General features: G+C 39.0%; 1 protein-coding gene across 1 annotated transcript in view; it reads right to left on the bottom strand.

The window, feature by feature from the left end:
• Positions 1-25,219, bottom strand: part of LOC132550274 (transcription elongation factor SPT5-like) — a 61,467-nt gene that overhangs the window by 15,898 nt on the left and 20,350 nt on the right. Inside the window, exons 10-16 of the mRNA XM_060214321.1 lie at positions 21,160-21,255; positions 20,921-20,985; positions 20,217-20,398; positions 16,438-16,771; positions 9,504-9,992; positions 6,760-6,829; positions 6,414-6,539 (exon numbers count right to left, since the gene is read on the bottom strand). Coding sequence (XP_060070304.1) covers positions 6,414-6,539; positions 6,760-6,829; positions 9,504-9,992; positions 16,438-16,771; positions 20,217-20,398; positions 20,921-20,985; positions 21,160-21,255 — 1,362 coding nt within the window. The remainder of the gene's footprint in view (positions 1-6,413; positions 6,540-6,759; positions 6,830-9,503; positions 9,993-16,437; positions 16,772-20,216; positions 20,399-20,920; positions 20,986-21,159; positions 21,256-25,219) is intronic.

Here is a 25,219-nt window from a genome sequence, read left to right as displayed (position 1 = left end):
GGGCCTCAACATCGGGTGAAACGGTGAACCGTATCCAAACGTTATATTTCGTTTGGCTTTTGTGTCGAGAATGTATTTGACATCGGAGAAGGTCTGGGGAGTGCTGGTAAAGCCACACCTCATAGTCTCCGTCATCACTTAAATGTTCGGCGATGTAACCAGCAGCCAGAGATATCTGATACGTTCCACACATACTGGTTCTCAAGTAATCAAGATCGAGACTGGTAGGACATCTCTAAAACCTCTGTCAACGACAACGTTGTTGTCTGGTTGTAGCCAAGTAACTAGCTTCTCCATGACTTTTTTGGTAATTGTAGCATCATTTTCGCTGCCAGTGAATGGTCCTACAGTGTCCAGAATGTAGCCATCTGGTAAGGCGATGCTCATGAATTTGACATAGTTTCTCTTCTTCTGGCCACAGTAGGACATTCTCTGGAGCTTGTGGTCGGAGCTTTTCTGGATATAAATATAGGTGCCATCTAATATGGCAGTGGCTTTATCTCCAAAAAATGCTTCTGAAAAGACAGTATTGTGCCCGAGCAATTGTTCTCTTGTCAAGTGATCCGGACCTAGAAATTGTGGGACTATCGATGTGTCTAATGCCTGTACTATGGAGTGAAAAGTTTTGGACACACTTGACTTGGAAATTCCAAAAAGAGAAGAACACGGACTCCAGGAAATGTCGGTTTTCAGTTTTACCCAGAACAGTAATAGAGCATCGTGTGTAGTCTTGGTATATATACCAGATAAAAGATATGGGGAACAGTGCGAGTGGATTTCGAGGAACTGATCTTTGGACCAACCTGTCCAGGCCATGCATGCCGAGTCATCAAGAGAAGAAAAGCTTATTGTAAACGCAGACTGGTTCTATGAAAGGACGTGCGACACCTCTAGGAGGTCATTAATGATTTCGGACGATTTTGATGGTAACTGAGATTCCAAGGAACCTCTACCATCAAGGACAACCTCTGTAGACGGATCTAAGTCGTTACCAATAAGGTGAATGGAGCAGACGCGGGATGAGGTGGGACACCACAGTTTGTGTGAATAGATCAGGTGATGTCTTGCACGTTTTGGTAAGACTGATGATTTTGTTCCATTTTTTGGAAAGGTAACAAGACAGAGACAGCATTTTTTGTGTGAAGATGATCCATTCAAAAGATCATGAAGGGTCAGCAATGGCAGGATATGGGACGGGGAGTCGTCTTCTTCCTCTATTTCCTGGTTCTGCTCGGGTTCAGGTTCAGGCTGATTTTTGTTCCGAAGATACTTCATGTAGCACTTCTGGCAAATAAATGCTTGTTCCTTTGCTGACATCAATCCTTGTTGCACCAGCGTATCTAGGAGCCATTTATATTGTGGACTATTTACATTGTGTGCACTTCTGTTCTTATTGCCACTACGTTTCTTGAAGTATACTTGACACTCTTCTCCAACACATTTACCCTCCATCTTGAAACAATAACGATTGATTTATGAAGCGTCGATAAAGTAACAAAATAGCAAGCCACCGATGATTGCTGTAAACAGCTAATACTTAGTAGTTTGGTACAATTATGCGAAAATGTGTGATAAATAACGAACAACTAATTACACAAAATAACAAGACAATATAATAAATCACATTTAATACCTCCAAGAAGCGCAGAATTGATTGATTACTTAGAACAAAATAAAGCATTTCATATGGATAATCTATCTATTCGATGTGGCGTGGTCGGCAGGCACAAAGAAAGTGAGACAAGTCAGGGTCCCAACCCTGACAGAGCCACAACGCTTTGGAGATGGGACAATAAAACAAGGAAATTGAGACAGGAATAGCTAGCATCGAGTGAATGATTTCGTAAACGTATAGACAAAGACAAGAAGATACGGATAAATGTACAAGGCCATACGATCAGAAAATTCAGAAGAGGACAGCTTGAGATAGAACAGTATTCATGTATCAGGGTGTCCTCAGTGTAAATCTTTATATCGATACTATTTATTTAGTCGTTACACATCATAAAACTGTCATGAAAATATCCGCTCTGATATTCAATATAAAAGTTTGTATATAATAAGCTATATAATAGGGTTTCAGACAAGGTTGTTACTCATTTCCCCTTTTTCTTTCAATTTACAACCACATTCAGGCGGCGATGTGAGAACGTTCCACCACATGGAATTAGCTGATTTTTGGTACACATATGAAACAAGTAAAGCTCTATCCGATTTTCTGATGGAAATTTGCATCCAAAACTATAAAACGGGAGAAAATTGCAAATTTATGGCATTTTCTTCAGAATTGTGTCTCTGCAAGTGTATTTTCATCCGAGAATATATTTTTTTTATGTTTTATGAATAAACACGATGTTTTGGAAATATTTATCAAAAGAAATTTATACTATGTTGCGAATTACAATTTCGAGATAACCTTCTTTTATTTACGAACTTATGTCTTTGATGCTGAAATTGACAACTTTATAAAAATACATTTTCACTGTAATTATGAAATCGGGGTGTCGGAAAGGTGTAAAATTATTTTTCGGAAAAGAAAAAAACAGTAGTTGAGCTAGGTAAGAAATTATATGGGGACAGGCTCCTATGGAGAATTAACATTACTGGAAACTGGCCCTTTATGGCATTTTTCTTCATAATTGTGTCTCTGCAAGTGCATTTTCATCCGAGAATATTTTTTTTTATGTTTTATGAATAAACACGATGTTTTGGAAATATTTATCAAAAGAAATTTATACTATGTTGCGAATTACAATTTCGAGATAACTTTCTTTTATTTACGAACTTGTCTTTGATGCTGAAATTGACAACTTTATAAAAATACATTTTCACTGAAATTATGAAATCTGGGTGTCGGAAAGGTGTAAAATTATTTTTCGGAAAAGATAAAAACAGTAGTTGAGCTAGAATTATACGGGGGCAGGCTCCTATGGAGAATTAACATAACTGGAAACAGGCCCTTTATAGTACTTACACACAGGAGACCCACACAAATATGAATATATAGTACTTACACACACGAGACCCACACAAATACAAGAGGCCCAGAAGGCCTGTATTGCTCACCTGGATCTTTCTGACCAACTGTACAATATCTGTGCATATGTTCCACAGTAGATGCTTAAAGCAATATGACAAATTACTCCATATGGGTTCTGTCCCTTAGTAGTCCAAAATAAGTCATTTGTATATAAGCCTTTAATGGCCAAATACGATGGGGTTTTGGTTAATAATAAGAAGTTGATTAACTATTTTACCAAATCTAACCCCAATGATCTTAAATATCATTATGGGTCAAGCTATTTTTCCACACACTATGTGGGCACCATTAAGGGAACCTTTTGGACAAATATTATGATCCTGAGCCTTTAGCTTAATCATAAGTTGTTCAAATGTTTAACACATTTGACTGTTGTGGCCTTGAATATAGGTCAAGGTCATTTCTGTTCTCAAATATTACTGGGCATCATTGAAAACCTATTTTGGAATAATATCACTATCCTATATGTTTTGGATCATCAGAAAATGTAATTTAAAGGTTTAACACATTTGACCCCTGTGACCTTGAAGATTGGTCAAAGTAATTTCTTTTAGCAAACTTTGTAGAACACCATAAGAGGAACATAGTAGCCTAATGTAATGGTTCCATGCCTTCCGGTATTTGGGGAGAAGTCGTTTAAAGGTTTTAACACATTTGACCTGTGACCTTGAATATGGGTCGAGGCCATTTCTTTTTGCAAACTTTGTTGGGCATTAGCAAAGGAACCACCAAGCACAATATAATGATTCTAGGCCTTCCGGTATTTTGGATTAAGTCGTTTAAAGGTTTTAACACATTTGACCTCTGTGACCTTGAATATGGGTCAAGGTCATTTATTTTTGCTAACTTAGGCTTCATCGAGGAACCTTCCAGCCAAATATGATAACTCCACGCCATTCGGTATTTCAGAAGAAGTTGTTTATATGAAAAGTTGACGGACGCTGAACGGACGGACGAAGGACGGACAGAGGGATGATAGACGACGCGCTATGGCATAAGCTCACTTGGCCCTTTGGGCCAGGTGAGCTAATAAATTTATAGTATTTACACACAGGAGACCCACACAAATATAAATTTATAGAACTTACACATAGGAGACCCACAAAAACATAAATTTATAGAACTTACACACAGGAGACCTACACAAATATAAATTCATAGTACTTACACACAGGAGACCCGCACAAATATAAATTTATAGTACTTACACACAGGAGACCCGCACAAATATAAATTTATAGAACTTACACACAGGCGACCCAACAGAAAAGTTTATTATTAATACTTAAACAAAGCAGACCCACCCATAATTATATTTAATAATAATATTGATACAAAGCAGACCTACACAAAAATAAATTTATAGTACTTACACACAGGAGACCTGCACAAATATACATTTATAGTACTACACACAGGAGACCCACAAAAATATAAATTTATAGAACTTACACATAGGAGACCCACAAAAATATAAATTTATAGAACTTACACACAGGAAACCCACACAAATATTAATTTATAGAACTTACACACAGGAGACCCACACAAATATAAATTCATAGTACTTACACACAGGAGACCCGCACAAATATACATTTATAGTACTTACACACAGGAGACCCACAAAAATATAAATTTATAGAACTTACACATAGGAGACCCACAAAAATATAAATTTATAGAACTTACACACAGGAAACCCACACAAATATAAATTTATAGAACTTACACACAGGAGACCCACACAAATATGAATTCATGAAACTTACACACAAGAGACCAACAAAAATATGCATTTATAGAACTAACACACAGGAGACCCACACAAATATTAATTGATAGAACTTACACACAGGAGACCCACACAAATATAAAGTTATAGTACTACACACAGGAGACCCACAAAAATATTAATTGATAGAACTTACACACAGGAGACCCACACAAATATAAATTTATAGAACTAACACACAGGAGACCCACAAAAATATAAATTTATAGAACTTACACACAAGAGACCAACAAAAATATGCATTTATAGAACTTACACACAGGAGACCCACAAAAATATAAAGTTATAGTACTACACCCAGGAGACCCACACAAATATAAATTTACAGTACTACACACAGGAGACCTACACAAATATAAATTCATAGTACTTACACACAGGAGACCCACACAAATATAAATTCATAGTACTTACACACAGGAGACCCACACAAATATGAATTTATAGTACTACACACAGGAGACCCACACAAATATGAATTTATAGTACTTACACACAGGAGACCCACACAAATATGAATTTATAGTACTTACACACAGGAGACCCACACAAATATGAATTTATAGTACTTACACACAGGAGACCCACACAAATATGAATTTATAGTACTTACACACAGGAGACCCACAAAAATATAAATCTATAGAACTTACACATAGGAGACCCACACAAAAGTTAATTATTAATACTTTATCTGACCCACCCATAATTCTATTTAATAATATTGATACAAAGCAGACCTACACAAAAATAGATAAAGTTTTATTAGAATCAGCTCTGTGAACTCGTTAATAACAGATCACATGCTCATATGTAGACCTGAACGAGAAATTCTACAAGGCTCCATCCACAAAAGTAACCTGTATTACACCAATCACGGACATCTATGTCTAATATGTCAAATGGACAGCCCAAAACAAATTTGTCTCTCTACACTTACGAGGAGGAGACAAAAATATTTTAATTAATGCATTTTTCATGAGCTCAAATATATTGGATCCTCAAAACAAAAGTACTTTGTAGGCACCTAATTTCATTGATAAGTAATACTCGTGAATTTTAAGAGTATTAAGCATTCATTCTAATTTAAACAATCAATTCATGGACATATGTGGATTAAGAGTACCTAAAAAATAACTTTAAAATCTCTGAATAGATCAAAATGATGGACCACATTTATTTCAGTCTTCAGTTGAATAATTCTTCTTCACTTGCCTTATGATGTGGACTATTTATATGGCCTGTTCATGACTTTGACTTATTACTTGTGGTTCATCTATGACTTTGAATTTTTACTTAGTAGGCGCCCCATCTATGACCTTGACCGATTTCTTACCAAAGTGTGGACTGTTTATGACCTTGTCCTATTGCTGAATGTGTCTGACCTTGACCTATTGCTGAGTGCCTCTCAACTATGACCTTGACCATTTACTTACTGTATATCCCCATCCATGACTTTAACCTGTTTCTTTCCAAGAGTGGCCTGTTTATGACCTTGACCTGTTATTGCTGGGTGTCTCATCTGTGACATTGACCTTTAGATTACTGAGTGTGACTTGTCTATGACTTTTTACTTACAGAGTGTGGTCCATCTATGACTTTGACAATATCCTTGGTTTGTATGTTATTACTCTCGGAATCCAGGGCCACTGCATTTTTTGTGTCTTTTTTACGTGTAACAGCTTGTGGTTTCACATTCTGTACCTGAAGAAGGAAAAAAAAAAATTAACCTAACAACTTAACAACATATTGCATTATCAACCTGTCTGTTTCTGTTCCACTTAATTTTAATTAAGCAAATAAAAAATAATACCATAAGCTTGAAATTGATCAAACTAAACATGTTAGCATAGCATAGTGCGAGGTGTGGCGCGACATGTAGTGTAGTTTAGTGTAGTGTAGTGTAGTTTAGTCAAATGCCTACCTTGTTGTGCATGCTGAGGACCTGAAAATTCTCCTTCTCCAGCCGAACAATTGCCCCAACTGTCTGAGGACTGTAAACACAAACATCAGAGAGTATCTATAATAATTCAGATCAGGTTATACTATAGTGAAATAAAGTCTGCTGGAAGTAGAATAAAAGCTCTTATAACACAACCAGTAGGAGAATTGATTTTGAGGGCCTGCATTGCCAACTTAGTAATCAATGCTCATGTCAAATATACAAACATCTCACACTACTGTGTTGATCCACATTCAAACAAGCTCCATCTTATGAACATATCTGCCAAATAATAGGCATCTGAGCCTTTTGGCATATCAAATATAGTCATTTAAACGTTTTAACAAAATAGACCTCTGTGAACTTGTATACTGGACAAAAAATTGTCAGCCTTTATCTCAAAAACCTTTCAGAGAAATAGGATGCTTCTGGGTACTTTTGTTAATCAGAAGAAGTAATTTGAAGGTTTTAATGAATGTGACCGCTTTAACCTTGAATATTGGTCAAGATTTCTTCTCGCAAACTTGATAATGCTTTATATTAGGAATCTATCGGCTCAATACCATTCTTCTGGGATTTAGGTTAGCTAGAAGTTGTTAGAAGGTTTTAACAAATATGACCCCTATGACATTGAATAAGGGTCAAGGTCATTTCCCATTGCAAACTTTGTTACGCTTTATCCTTGGAAATAATCAACTAAATACCATGCTACTGGGCATATAGGTTAGTAAAAAGAATTTGTTCATAGGTTTTAACAAATATATGACCACTGAATATGGGGCAAGGTCATTTCTATTCATAATCATTCTTTGGCTCCCTCCTCGCATCCTATCATCTCAATACCATGGTCTTTCGGTTATTGAAGTCGATTAGTTATTGAAAAAGGTGTTTAAATAGAAAAGTTGAGGCCTAAGGGATTGATGTCATTAAAGCTGTTTGTAGATTAGATTTACAAAAGTTGGTATTGGCTACAAACTCACATTACAGGTACCAAGCACCACATAATGAACATCATAGGTACCAAGCACCACATTATAAACATCACAGGTACCAAGCACCACATACTCACACCAAAGGTACCAAGCACCACATACTCACATCAAAGGTACCAAGCACCACATAATGAACAACACAGGTACCAAGCACCACATACTCACATCACAGGTACCAAGCACCACATAATGAACATCACAGGTACTAAGCACCACATACATCACAGGTACCAAGCACCACATAATAAACATCACAGGTACCAAGCATCACATAATGAAGATCATAGGTACCAAGCACCACATTATAAACATCACAGGTACCAAGAACCACATACTCACATCACAGATACCAAGCACCACATACTCACATCACAGGTACCAAGCACTACATAATGAACATCACAGGTATCAAGCACCACATGATGAACATCACAGGTACCAAGCACCACATAATGAACATCACAGGTAACAAGCACCACATAATGAACATCACAGGTATCAAGCACCACATAATGAACATCACGGGTACAAAGCACCACATAATGAACATCACAGGTACCAAGCACCACATAATGAACATCACGGGTACCAAGCACCACATAATGAACATCACGGGTACCAAGCACCACATAATGAACATCACGGGTACCAAGCACCACATAATGAACATCACGGGTACCAAGCACCACATAATGAACATCACGGGTACCAAGCACCACATAATGAACATCACAGGTACCAAGCACCACATACTCACATCACAGGTACCAAACACCACATAATGAACATCACAGGTACCAAGCACCACATAATGAACATCACAGGTACCAAGCACCACATAAAGAACATCACAGGTACCAAGCACCACATACATCACAGGCACCAAGCACCACATAATGAACATCACAGGTATCAAGCACCACATACTCACATCACAGGTACCAAGCACCACATAATGAACATCACAGGTACCAAGCACCACATAATGAACATCACAGGTACCAAGCACCACATAATGAAAGCACCACATAATGAACATCACAGGTACCAAGCACCACATAATGAACATCACAGGTATCAAGCACCACATAATGAACATCACAGGTACCAAGCACCACATAATGAACATCACAGGTACCAAGCACCACATAATGAACATCACAGGTACCAAGCACCACATAATGAACATCACAGGTACCAAGCACCACATAATGAACATCACAGGTACCAAGCTCCACATAATGAACATCACAGGTACCAAGCACCACATAATGAACATCACAGGTACCAAGCACCACATAATGAACATCACAGGTACCAAGCACCACATAATGAACATCACAGGTACCAAGCACCACATAATGAACATCACAGGTATCAAGCACCACATAATGAACATCACAGGTATCAAGCACCACATAATGAACATCACAGGTATCAAGCACCACATACTCACATCACAGGTACCAAGCACCACATACTCACATCAAAGGTACCAAGCACCACATAATGAACATCACAGGTATCAAGCACCACATAATGAACATCACAGGTACCAAGCACCACATAATGAACATCACGGGTATCAAACACCACATAATGAACATCACAGGTACCAAGCACCACATAATGAACATCACAGGTACCAAGCACCACATACTCACATCACAGGTACCGAACACCACATACTCACATCAAAGGTACCAAGCACCACATAATGAACATCACAGGTACCAAGCACCACATACATCACAGGTACCAAGCACCACATAATGAACATCACAGGTATCAAGCACCACATGATGAACATCACAGGTACCAAGCACCACATAATGAACATCACAGGTATCAAGCACCACATAATGAACATCACAGGTATCAAGCACCACATAATGAACATCACAGGTATCAAGCACCACATAATGAACATCACAGGTACCAAGCACCACATAATGAACATCACAGGTACCAAGCACCACATAATGAACATCACAGGTATCAAGCACCACATAATGAACATCACAGGTATCAAGCACCACATAATGAACATCACAGGTATCAAGCACCACATAATGAACATCACAGGTACCAAGCACCACATAATGAACATCACAGGTACCAAGCTCCACATAATGAACATCACAGGTACCAAGCACCACATAATGAACATCATGGGTATCAAGCACCACATAATGAACATCACAGGTACCAAGCACCACATAACTGACCACATAATGAACATCACAGGTATCAAGCACCACATAACTCACAGGTACCAAGCAACATCACCACATAATGAACAGGTATCAAGCACCACATAATGAACATCAAGGTACCAAGCACACCACATACATGAACATCACAGGTACCAAGCACCACATAATGAACATCACAGGTATCAAGCACCACATAATGAACATCACAGGTATCAACATCACAGGTACATCTTTACCAGAGGTGAAGAAGGCCAACACCACTGACTGACATCACAGGTACCAAGCATCTCACATCAGGTACCAAGCACCACATAATGAACATCACAGGATCTTTACCAGAAGTGAAGAAGGCCAACATTCTGACTGACTGAGACATTACTGGGATCTTTACCAGAGGAGAGGAAGGCCAACACTCTGACTAAAACATTACTGGGATCTTTACCAGAGGTGAAGAAGGCCAACACTCTGACTGACTGAGACATTACTGGAATCTTTACCAGAGGTGAAGAAGGCCAACACTCTGACTGACTGAGACATTACTGGGATCTTTACCAGAGGTGAAGAAGGCCAACACTCTGACTGAGACATTACTGGGATCTTTACCAGAAGTGAAGAAGGCCAACACTCTGACTGACTGAGACATTACTGGGATCTTTACCAGAGGTGAAGAAGGCCAACACTCTGACTGACTGAGACATTACTGGGATCTTTACCAGAGGTGAAGAAGGCCAACACTCTGACTGACTGAGACATTACTGGGATCTTTACCAGAGGTGAAGAAGGCCAACACTCTGACTGACTGAGACATTACTGGGATCTTTACCAGAGGTGAAGAAGGCCAACACTCTGACTGACTGAGACATTACTGGGATCTTTACCAGAGGTGAAGAAGGCCAACACTCTGACTGACTGAGACATTACTGGGATCTTTACCAGAGGTGAAGAAGGCCAACACTCTGACTGACTGAGACATTACTGGGATCTTTACCAGAGGTGAAGAAGGCCAACACTCTGACTGACTGAGACATTACTGGGATCTTTACCAGAGGTGAAGAAGGCCAACACTCTGACTGACTGAGACATTACTGGGATCTTTACCAGAGGTGAAGAAGGCCAACACTCTGACTGAGACATTACTGGGATCTTTACCAGAGGTGAAGAAGGCCAACACTCTGACTGAGACATTACTGGGATCTTTACCAGAGGTGAAGAAGGCCAACACTCTGACTGACTGAGACATTACTGGGATCTTTACCAGAGGTGAAGAAGGCCAACACTCTGACTGACTGAGACATTACTGGGATCTTTACCAGAGGTGAAGAAGGCCAACACTCTGACTGACTGACATTACTGGGATCTTTACCAGAGGTGAAGAAGGCCAACACTCTGACTGACTGAGACATTACTGGGATCTTTACCAGAGGTGAAGAAGGCCAACACTCTGACTGACTGAGACATTACTGGGATCTTTACCAGAGGTGAAGAAGGCCAACACTCTGACTGACTGAGACATTACTGGGATCTTTACCAGAGGTGAAGAAGGCCAACACTCTGACTGACTGAGACATTACTGGGATCTTTACCAGAGGTGAAGAAGGCCAACACTCTGACTGACTGAGACATTACTGGGATCTTTACCAGAGGTGAAGAAGCCCAACACTCTGACTGAGACATTACTGGGATCTTTACCAGAGGTGAAGAAGGCCAACACTCTGACTGACTGAGACATTACTGGGATCTTTACCAGAGGTGAAGAAGGCCAACACTCTGACTGACTGAGACATTACTGGGATCTTTACCAGAGGTGAAGAAGGCCAACACTCTGACTGACTGAGACATTACTGGGATCTTTACCAGAGGTGAAGAAGGCCAACACTCTGACTGACATTACTGACATTACTGGGATCTTTACCAGAGGTGAAGAAGGCCAACACTCTGACTGACTGAGACATTACTGGGATCTTTACCAGAGGTGAAGAAGGCCAACACTCTGACTGAGACATTACTGGGATCTTTACCAGAGGTGAAGAAGGCCAACACTCTGACTGAGACATTACTGGGATCTTTACCAGAGGTGAAGAAGGCCAACACTCTGACTGACTGAGACATTACTGGGATCTTTACCAGAGGTGAAGAAGGCCAACACTCTGACTGAGACATTACTGGGATCTTTACCAGAGGTGAAGAAGGCCAACACTCTGACTGACTGAGACATTACTGGGATCTTTACCAGAGGTGAAGAAGGCCAACACTCTGACTGACTGAGACATTACTGGGATCTTTACCAGAGGTGAAGAAGGCCAACACTCTGACTGAGACATTACTGGGATCTTTACCAGAGGTGAAGAAGGCCAACACTCTGACTGACTGAGACATTACTGGGATCTTTACCAGAGGTGAAGAAGGCCAACACTCTGACTGACTGAGACATTACTGGGATCTTTACCAGAGGTGAAGAAGGCCAACACTCTGACTGACTGAGACATTACTGGGATCTTTACCAGAGGTGAAGAAGGCCAACACTCTGACTGACTGAGACATTACTGGGATCTTTACCAGAGGTGAAGAAGGCCAACACTCTGACTGACTGAGACATTACTGGGATCTTTACCAGAGGTGAAGAAGGCCAACACTCTGACTGACTGAGACATTACTGGGATCTTTACCAGAGGTGAAGAAGGCCAACACTCTGACTGACTGAGACATTACTGGGATCTTTACCAGAGGTGAAGAAGGCCAACACTCTGACTGACTGAGACATTACTGGGATCTTTACCAGAGGTGAAGAAGGCCAACACTCTGACTGACTGACACATTACTGGGATCTTTACCAGAGGTGAAGAAGGCCAACACTCTGACTGACTGAGACATTACTGGGATCTTTACCAGAGGTGAAGAAGGCCAACACTCTGACTGACTGAGACATTACTGGGATCTTTACCAGAGGTGAAGAAAGCCAACACTCTGAGACATTACTAGGATCTTTACCAGAGGTGAAGAAGGCCAACACTCTGACTGACTAAAACATTACTGGGATCTTTACCAGAGGTGAAGAAGGCCAACACTCTGACTGAGACATTACTGGGATCTTTACCACCATTACTTACTGGGATCTTTACCAGAGGTGAAGAAGGCCAACACTCTGACTGACTGAGACATTACTGGGATCTTTACCAGAGGTGAAGAAGGCCAACACTCTGACTGACTGAGACATAACTGGAAACAAAACCAGAGGTGAAGAAGGCCAACTCTGACTGACTGAGACATTACTGGGATCTTTACCAGAGGTGAAGAAGGCCAACACTCTGACTGAGACATTACTGGGATCTTTACCAGAGGTGAAGAAGGCCAACACTCTGACTGAGGGATCTTTACCAGAGGTTACTGAGACATTACTGGGATCTTTACCAGAGGTGAAGAAGGCCAACACTCTGACTGACTGAGACATTACTGGGATCTTTACCAGAGGTGAAGAAGGCCAACACTCTGACTGACTGAGACATTACTGGGATCTTTACCAGAGGTGAAGAAGGCCAACACTCTGACTGACATTACTGGGATCTTTACCAGAGACATTACTGGGATCTTTACCAGAGGTGAAGAAGGCCAACACTCTGACTGACTGAGACATTACTGGGATCTTTACCAGAGGTGAAGAAGGCCAACACTCTGACTGACTGAGACATTACTGGGATCTTTACCAGAGGTGAAGAAGGCCAACACTCTGACTGACTGAGACATTACTGGGATCTTTACTGACTGAGACATTACTGGGATCTTTACCAGAGGTGAAGAAGGCCAACACTCTGACTGACTGACATTACTGGGATCTTTACCAGAGGTGAAGAAGGCCAACACTCTGACTGACTGACATTACTGGGATCTTTACCAGAGGTGAAGAAGGCCAACACTCTGACTGACTGAGACATTACTGGGATCTTTACCAGAGGTGAAGAAGGCCAACACTCTGACTGACTGAGACATTACTGGGATCTTTACCAGAGGTGAAGAAGGCCAACACTCTGACTGACTGAGACATTACTGGGATCTTTACCAGAGGTGAAGAAGGCCAACACTCTGACTGACTGACATTACTGGGATCTTTACCAGAGGTGAAGAAGGCCAACACTCTGACTGAGACATTACTGACTTTACCAGAGGTGACATTACTGAGGATCTTTACCAGAGGTGAAGAAGGCCAACACTCTGACTGACTGAGACATTACTGGGATCTTTACCAGAGGTGAAGAAGGCCAACACTCTGACTGACTGAGACATTACTGGGATCTTTACCAGAGGTGAAGAAGGCCAACACTCTGACTGACTGAGACATTACTGGGATCTTTACCAGAGGTGAAGAAGGCCAACACTCTGACTGAGACATTACTAGGATCTTTACCAGAAGTGAAGAAGGCCAACACTCTGACTGACTGAGACATTACTGGATCTTTACCAGAGGTGAAGAAGGCCAACACTCTGACTGAGACATTACTGGGATCTTTACCAGAGGTGAAGAAGGCCAACACTCTGACTGACTGACATTACTGGGATCTTTACCAGAGGTGAAGAAGGCCAACACTCTGACTGACTGAGACATTACTGGGATCTTTACCAGAGGTGAAGAAGGCCAACACTCTGACTGAGACATTACTGGGATCTTTACCAGAGGTGAAGAAGGCCAACACTCTGACTGACTGAGACATTACTGGGATCTTTACCAGAGGTGAAGAAGGCCAACACTCTGACTGACTGAGACATTACTGGGATCTTTACCAGAGGTGAAGAAGGCCAACACTCTGACTGACTGAGACATTACTGGGATCTTTACCAGAGGTGAAGAAGGCCAACACTCTGACTGACTGAGACATTACTGGGATCTTTACCAGAGGTGAAGAAGGCCAACACTCTGACTGACATTACTGAGACATTACTGGGATCTTTACCAGAGGTGAAGAAGGCCAACACTCTGACTGACTGAGACATTACTGGGATCTTTACCAGAGGTGAAGAAGGCCAACACTCTGACTGACTGAGACATTACTGGGATCTTTACCAGAGGTGAAGAAGGCCAACACTCTGACTGACTGAGACATTACTGGGATCTTTACCAGAGGTGAAGAAGGCCAACACTCTGACTGACTGAGACATTACTGGGATCTTTACCAGAGGTGAAGAAGGCCAACACTCTGACTGACTGAGACATTACTGGGATCTTTACCAGAGGTGAAGAAGGCCAACACTCTGACTGACTGAGACATTACTGGGATCTTTACCAGAGGTGAAGAAGGCCAACACTCTGACTGAGACATTACTGGGATCTTTACCAGAGGTGAAGAAGGCCAACAGTCTGACTGAGACATTACTGGGATCTTTACCAGAGGTGAAGAAGGCCAACACTCTGACTGAGACATTACTGGGATCTTTACCAGAGGTGAAGAAGGCCAACACTCTGACTGACTGAGACATTACTGGGATCTTTACCAGAGGTGAAGAAGGCCAACACTCTGACTGACTGAGACATTACTGGGATCTTTACCAGAGGTGAAGAAGGCCAACACTCTGACTGAGACATTACTGGGATCTTTACCAGAGGTGAAGAAAGCCAACACTCTGAGACATTACTAGGATCTTTACCAGAGGTGAAGAAGGCCAACACTCTGACTGACTGAGACATTACTGGGATCTTTACCAGAGGTGAAGAAGGCCAACACTCTGACTGACTGAGACATTACTGGGATCTTTACCAGAGGTGAAGAAGGCCAACACTCTGACTGACTGAGACATTACTGGGATCTTTACCAGAGGTGAAGAAGGCCAACACTCTGACTGACTGACATTACTTGGATCTTTACCAGAGGTGAAGTAGGCCAACACTGTCTGACTGAGACATTACTGGGATCTTTACCAGAGGTGAAGAAGGCCAACACTCTGACTGACTGAGACATTACTGGGATCTTTACCAGAGGTGAAGAAGGCCAACACTCTGACTGACTGAGACATTACTGGAATCTTTACCAGAGGTGAAGAAGGCCAACACTCTGACTGACTGACACATTACTGGGATCTTTACCAGAGGTGAAGAAGGCCAACACTCTGACTGACTGAGACATTACTGGGATCTTTACCAGAGGTGAAGAAGGCCAACACTCTGACTGAGACATTACTCGGATCTTTACCAGAGGTGAAGAAGGCCAACACTCTGACTGACTGAGACATTACTGGGATCTTTACCAGAGGTGAAGAAGGCCAACACTCTGACTGACTGAGACATTACTGGGATCTTTACCAGAGGTGAAGAAGGCCAACACTCTGACTGAGACATTACTGGGATCTTTACCAGAGGTGAAGAAGGCCATCATGTAACCGTCTGAGCTGTCATAGTCTCTATGATACTTCAACTGTGTGTAATATATATATACTATCAAAATAAACATGATGAAAATTTAACAAACTTGAAATAAAGCCAAATACTTACCTCATGCATGGTGAGATCCGAGAAAAGTACAACCATGTTTTCCTCTACACGAACGATGAGCCCAGTATCTCCTTCATATCGACCTGCAATCACCTTCACGTGATCTCCCATTTTGAAGTGTTTCTTGAGCTCGTGACATGGAAACTCGAGAGGGTCCTTCAAGTCCTCATGTTTTGGCATCATAGTGATCTTGTTACCGTCAACACTAATGACCTTGCCCTGGAGATGTACTAACTCGCCTTCACACACCTCCACCACATCCCCTGGGATCAGGGTGTGACTCACCTCACCTGCGGACTTCTCTGGAATCACTGTCCAGTTGTTAAGGTTGATCAAGCTTATTGCTGGTCTGTATTTAATCTCCCCGAGTGATTTTAAGTTCCCTTCCTACCTAGAAATGATCAGTGGGAAGCTTACTAGCACTGAAGTACGTAGTGTACAAGATCCACACGGTCACCTTCATCAGACAAATGACCAGTGTGGAGCGTACTAGCACTGACGTACGTAGTGTACAAGATCCACACGGTCACCTTCATCAGACAAATGACCAGTGTGGAGCGTACTAGCACTGACGTACGTAGTGTACAAGATCCACACGGTCACCTTCATCAGACAAATGACCAGTGTGGAGCGTACTAGCACTGACGTATGTAGTGTACGAGATCTACACGGTCACCTTCATCAGACATATGACCAGTGTGGAGTGTACCAGCACTGACATCGGTAGTGTACAAAATGGTAAGAAATCAAGCAATTTTTTCAGCTGTACTATATTTCTAAGTACACTGAGGTCAAAATAGTGTGAACAGATGGTTAACAGATTATAGACCATAAAATACAGAACATTGTGACATGGGTCTTTAGTAAATTTGGCATCTTGTACACTATATACATCAGTTCTAGAATGCTCCACACTTGTCACTTGTCTGATGAAGGTGACCGTGTAGTCATCGTCACACTCTAATCTTCTATTGGTTGTGTTATAAGATGAAGGTGACCTTGTAGTCATCATCACACTCTAATCTTCTACTGGTTGTGTTATAAGATGAAGGTGACCGTGTAGTCATCGTCACACTCTAATCTTCTACTTGTTGTGTTATAAGATGAAGGTGACCTTGTAGTCATCATCACACTCTAATCTTCTACTGGTTGTGTAATAAGATGAAGGTGACTGTGTAGTCATCGTCACACTCTAATCTTCTACTGGTTGTGTTATAAGTACTTCTATTCTATTGACATTACCAACTTGATGAAAATGTTCCAAAATATTCCTTTCCTACCTATTTCATGCTTCATTTGTACCTCAACCTATTTCATGTCTAGAATTAGTCACTACCTATATTAGATCTATATTTTCTCACCAATATTTCAAAATCATAATTTCCTACCAAACAATTTCAGGGTTACTATAACAAGAGGCCCAAGGGCCTTAACGGTCATCTGACATAAAATACAAGATTTCAAATTTTGAACTCATTTCACCTGGATTTAAGAGTCAAGGGAACTCAGCCACCACCTTGAAAGTGGTTTAAGGTTATTAATTTCAACAAACTTCGTAAACCTTCATACCAGCATGCTACAGGCCAAATATCATCACCCTGGGTGTTCTGGTTATTCAAAGTAACAAACTTTGGTCAGTGCCATGTCACCATCATTTCATACAAGTTTTGGCTCAATCGCACTGGTGGAACTTGAGAAGAAGTCGAAAATGTGTTTTCAAGATGACAGCCATGGCGGCCATCTTTGATTTCGGACCAACCCGAAATTAACAAACTTTGGTCAGGATCATGTCACGATCATTTCAGGTAAGTTTCAGCTCAATGAGACATGTAGAATTTAAGAAGAAGTTGAAAATGTTTACGCCGCCGGACAAAAGGCGATCGCAAAAAGTCATCAGACCCTTTGCATCAGAAGTCTTTGGCCCTGTTCGTAACATTCCAAAACACAAAACTTTCATGAGATTTTCAATTTACAATTGTCTGAAACTTGATATCAATTGAGAGGTACAGGCATCAAAGAGAATGTTGTGAAATCAGATGTAACAACAGTGATGCTTTATTTTCTGCAGTTACTGGAATTCATTTCGACTTCCAACTTGGAGAAAACCAGAAGGACATGAAAACAGAAGAAGGAAAGAAATTCACAACATCAGAACAGAAATAAGCAGAGTCCTAGATAAATCCACATTCACATACCATGCCACACAGCAAAATCATATCACTGACTGAAATGATTTCAAAGTGTTGGTTGTAGCGTGATTGATCTCTTTCAACTAAAAGTCAAAGATTTCATCTCATACTGTATACACCACATATCCTAGATTTCATCTGATATACAGCACATATCCTAGATTTCATCTGATATACAGCACATATCCTAGATTTCATCTGATATACAGCACATATCCTAGATTTCATCTGATATACAGCACATATCCTAGATTTCATCTGATATACAGCACATATCCTAGATTTCATCTGATATACAGCACAGATCCTAGATTTCATCTGATATACAGCACATATCCTAGATTTCATCTGATATACAGCACATATCCTAGATTTCATCTGATATACAGCACATATCCTAGATTTCATCTGATATACAGCACATATCCTAGATTTCATCTGATATACAGCACATATCCTAGATTTCATCTGATATACAGCACATATCCTAGATTTCATCTGATATACAGCACATATCCTAGATTTCATCTGATATACAGCACATATCCTAGATTTCATCTGATATACATCACATATCCTAGATTTCATCTGATATACAGCACATATCCTAGATTTCATCTGATATACAGCACATATCCTAGATTTCATCTGATATACAGCACATATCCTAGATTTCATCTGATATACAGCACATATCCTAGATTTCATCTGATATACACCACATATCCTAGATTTCATCTGATATACAGCACATATCCTAGATTTCATCTGATATACAGCACATATCCTAGATTTCATCTGATATACATCACATATCCTAGATTTCATCTGATATACAGCACATATCCTAGATTTCATCTGATATACAGCACATATCCTAGATTTCATCTGATATACAGCACATATCCTAGATTTCATCTGATATACAGCACATATCCTAGATTTCATCTGATATACACCACAGATCCTAGATTTCATCTGATATACAGCACAGATCCTAGATTTCATCTGATATAAAGCACATATCCTAGATTTCATCTGATATACAGCACATATCCTAGATTTCATCTGATATACACCACAGATCCTAGATTTCATCTGATATACAGCACATATCCTAGATTTCATCTGATATACACCACATATCCTAGATTTCATCTGATATACAGCACATATCCTAGATTTCATCTGATATACAGCACATATCCTAGATTTCATCTGATATACAGCACATATCCTAGATTTCATCTGATATACAGCACATATCCTAGATTTCATCTGATATACAGCACATATCCTAGATTTCATCTGATATACAGCACATATCCTAGATTTCATCTGATATACAGCACATATCCTAGATTTCATCTGATATACAGCACATATCCTAGATTTCATCTGATATACAGCACATATCCTAGATTTCATCTGATATACAGCACATATCCTAGATTTCATCTGATATACATCACATATCCTAGATTTCATCTGATATACAGCACATATCCTAGATTTCATCTGATATACACCACATATCCTAGATTTCATCACTGATTACCAAGGATACAATCTACTTCTGCTCCTTCAGGCTGATCCTCAAATTTCTCCAGCTCAGCTAGTGTTGGTTTAATGCCTTCTGCAATAATGGCGGACATGGCAAAACTCTTGAAGAGGAAGCCTTTCCGACTATATCTGTTGTTCTCAAACATGAGGAAGTCACCATCAGTCGTAACTTCACCTCCAATTTGTCTGAAACAATTTAAGGAAATAATGACAATGTTCATGGTCATCAGTTTTTCTTAAGAAAATATTGTTTATGTTTATGATAGTCAGTAAATTCTTCAGGAAATATTGTCCATTGATAGAGTGTAAACATGTCTGTAATTATCTAATTTCTATGTTAAGTCATATTGCTCAACATTTACCTCAAAAGTATTTACATATTAAAAAAAATATTTTAATGGACTCCTGCCATCTTGACAACAGAACAGAATGAATGCTCAACTCTTCCTTAATGCCCAACTACAACATCCCATTGATGAAAACTTTTATCTGATCTAGATCAAACGATGCCCAACTACAACATCCCATTGATGAAAACTTTTATCTGATCTAGATCAAACGATGCCCAACTACAACATCCCATTGATGAAAACTTTTATCTGATCTAGATCAAACAATGCCCAACTACAACATCCCATTGATGAAAACTTTTATCTGATTTAGATCAACTTTTCCCACTACAATATCCAATTCATGAGAAACTTTTACCTTATCTGATCCAGATCAAACAATTTCTGTCCTGGTCTTCTTTTCTTTTTCCGTTTCTCTGTGTCCTACAATATCAGGGGTTTATCATTTGGTTCATGACTTCATAAAAACGTTACATTTCATTTATCTGATGTCAGCATGTAACTCTTGTCAAAACAACACATATCCCTGTGAGATTGTTACTTTCTTAAAGATTAAAACGTTCCACTCACTGTTACAAATCTAATCCCAGCTCTCACCTGTGCATTCCGCAATACTCCTCGCTGCCTTGTGTAATCTATTCTTGGTATCAGTTTCAAGTGCACAATGTTCTGAGCTGGCTCCACAAAATCAACCTGTTTAAGTCAAAGACAAATTGTTAGTAGTTGTTCAGGTTTTACCAGTTTACATTTTTTTGCAATGTCTAACTCTCCATAATGTTTGGCAATCCAAACCTCAGATGACAAGAGGAATGACATACCAGCAGACACAAAAAGGCAGACAAGGTATGTTCTTATTTTCTGAACCTCAAAACAACAAAGCGATCTGAGGAGTAAAATGCAGTACAAATTTTCATTCTTTTAAACTAAATTGGTAATGTATGACATTCAATGTAATGTATGACCTTCAATGTAATGTATGACCTTCAATGTAATGTATGACCATCAATGTAATGTATGATACTCGACATAATGTATGACACTCAATGTATGACACTCAATGTAATGTATATATTGACACTCAATATAATGTATGACACTCAATGTAATGTATGACACTCAATGTATGACACTCAATGTAATGTTTGACACTCAATGTATGACACTCAATGTATCAAACTCAATGTAATGTATGACACTCAATGAAATGTATGACCTTCAATGTAATGTATGACCATCAATGTAATGTATGACACTCGACATAATGTATGACACTCAATGTATGACACTCAATGTAATGTATGACACTCAATGTATCAAACTCAATGTAATGTATGACACTCAATGTAATGTATGACCTTCAATGTAATGTATGACCATCAATGTAATGTATGTCACTCCACGTAATGTATGACACTCTATGTATGACACTCAATGTAATGTATGATACTCAATGTATGACACTCAATGTAATGTATGACACTCAATGCATGACACTCAATGTAATGTATGACACTCAATGTAATGAATGACACTCAATGTATGACACTCAATGTAATGTTTGACCTTCAATGTAATGTATGACCTCCAATGTAATGTATGACACTCAATGTAATGTTATATTGACACTCAATGTAATGTATGACACTCAACATAATGTATGACACTCAATGTAATGTATGACACTCAATGTAATGTATGACCTTCAATGTAATGTATGACACTCAACATAATGTATGACATTCAATGTAATATATGACATTCAACATAATGTATGACACTGAATGTAATGTAAGACACTTGACGTAATGAATGACACTCAATGTCATGTATGACACTCAATGAAATGTATGACACTCAACGTAATGTATGACACTCAATGTATGACCATCAATGTAATGTATGACACTCGACGTAATGTATGACACTCAATGTAATGTATGACACTCAATGTAATGAATGACACTCAATGTATGACCTTCAATGTAATGTATGACCTTCAATGTAATGTATGACACTCAACATAATGTATGACATTCAATGCAATATATCACCTTCAATGTAATGTACGACCATCAATGTAATGTATGACACTCAATGTATGACACTCAATGTAATGTATGACACTCAATGTAATGAATGACACTCAATGTATGACACTCAATGTAATGTTTGACCTTCAATGTAATGTATGACCTCCAATGTAATGTATGACACTCAACATAATGTATGACACTCAATGTTATGTATGACACTCAATGTAATGTATGACCTTCGATGTAATGTATGACACTCAACATAATGTATGACATTCAATGTAATATATGACATTCAACATAATGTATGACACTGAATGTAATGTAAGACACTTGACGTAATGAATGACACTCAATGTCATGTATGACACTCAATGAAATGTATGACACTCAACGTAATGTATGACACTCAATGTATGACCATCAATGTAATGTATGACACTCGACGTAATGTATGACACTCAATGTAATGTATGACACTCAATGTAATGAATGACACTCAATGTATGACCTTCAATGTAATGTATGACCTTCAATGTAATGTATGACACTCAACATAATGTATGACATTCAATGCAATATATCACCTTCAATGTAATGTACGACCATCAATGTAATGTATGACACTCAATGTATGACACTCAATGTAATGTATGACACTCAATGTAATGAATGACACTCAATGTATGACACTCAATGTAATGTTTGACCTTCAATGTAATGTATGACCTCCAATGTAATGTATGACACTCAACATAATGTATGACACTCAATGTTATGTATGACACTCAATGTAATGTATGACCTTCGATGTAATGTATGACACTCAACATAATGTATGACATTCCATGTAATATATGACATTCAACATAATGTATGACACTGAATGTAATGTAAGACACTTGACGTAATGAATGACACTCAATGTCATGTATGACACTCAATGAAATGTATGACACTCAACGTAATGTATGACACTCAATGTATGACCATCAATGTAATGTATGACACTCGACGTAATGTATGACACTCAATGTAATGTATGACACTCAATGTAATGAATGACACTCAATGTATGACCTTCAATGTAATGTATGACCTTCAATGTAATGTATGACACTCAACATAATGTATGACATTCAATGCAATATATCACCTTCAATGTAATGTACGACCATCAATGTAATGTATGACACTCAATGTATGACACTCAATGTAATGTATGACACTCAATGTAATGAATGACACTCAATGTATGACACTCAATGTAATGTTTGACCTTCAATGTAATGTATGACCTCCAATGTAATGTATGACACTCAACATAATGTATGACACTCAATGTTATGTATGACACTCAATGTAATGTATGACCTTCGATGTAATGTATGACACTCAACATAATGTATGACATTCCATGTAATATATGACATTCAACATAATGTATGACACTCAATGTAATGTATGACACTCAATGTAATGTATGACACTCAATGTAATGTATGACACTCAATGTAATGTATGACACTCAATGTATGACACTCAATGTAATGTATGACACTCACTGTAATGAATGACACTCAATGTAATGTATGACACTCAACATAATGTATGACACTCAATGTAATGTATGACACTCAATGTAATGTATGACCTTCAATGTAATGTATGACACTCAACATAATGTATGACATTCAATGTAATATATGACATTCAACATAATGTATGACACTCAATGTAATGTATGACACTCAATGTATGACACTCAATGTAATGTATGACCTTCAATGTAATGTATGACCTTCAATGTAATGTATGACACTCAACGTAATGTATGATACTCAATGTAATGACACTCGACATAATGTATGACATTGAATGTAATGTAAGACACTCAATGAAATGTATGACACTCAACGTAAGGAATGACACTCGACGTAATGTATGACACTCAACATAATGTATAACACTCAACGTAATGTATGACCATCAATGTAATGTTTGACACTTGACGTAATGTATGACACTCAATGTAATGTATGACACTCAATGTAATGTATGACCATCAATGTAATGTATGACTGACAATCGATGTAATGTATGACACTCAATGTAATGAATGACACTCTATGTATGACCTTCAATGTAATGTATGACCTTCAATGTAATGTATGACACTCAACGTAATGTATGACATTCAATGCAATATATCACCTTCAATGTAATGTATGACCATCAATGTAATGTATGACACTCAATGTAATGTATGACACTCAATGTAATGTATGACACTCAATGTAATGAATGACACTCAATGTATGACACTCAATGTAATGTTTGACCTTCAATGTAATGTATGACCTTCAATGTAATGTATGACACTCAACATAATGTATGACACTCAATGTAATGTATGACACTCAATGTAAGGTATGACATTCAACATAATGTATGACACTCAATGTAATGTATGGCACTCAATGTATGACCATCAATGTAATGTAAGACACTCAATGTAATGTATGACCATCAGTGTAATGTATGACTGACAATCGATGTAATGTATGACACTCAATGTAATGTATATATTGACACTCAATGTATGACACTCAATGTAATGTATG

The sequence above is a fragment of the Ylistrum balloti genome, unplaced genomic scaffold (assembly GCF_031769215.1).
Source record: "Ylistrum balloti isolate Yb309-2 unplaced genomic scaffold, AGI_CSIRO_Ybal_v1 Utg370116, whole genome shotgun sequence".
In the NCBI taxonomy this organism is placed as follows: domain Eukaryota; kingdom Metazoa; phylum Mollusca; class Bivalvia; order Pectinida; family Pectinidae; genus Ylistrum; species Ylistrum balloti.
The sequence above is the reverse complement of the archived record's forward strand: the minus strand, read 5'-3'. Positions and strand labels throughout refer to the sequence as shown.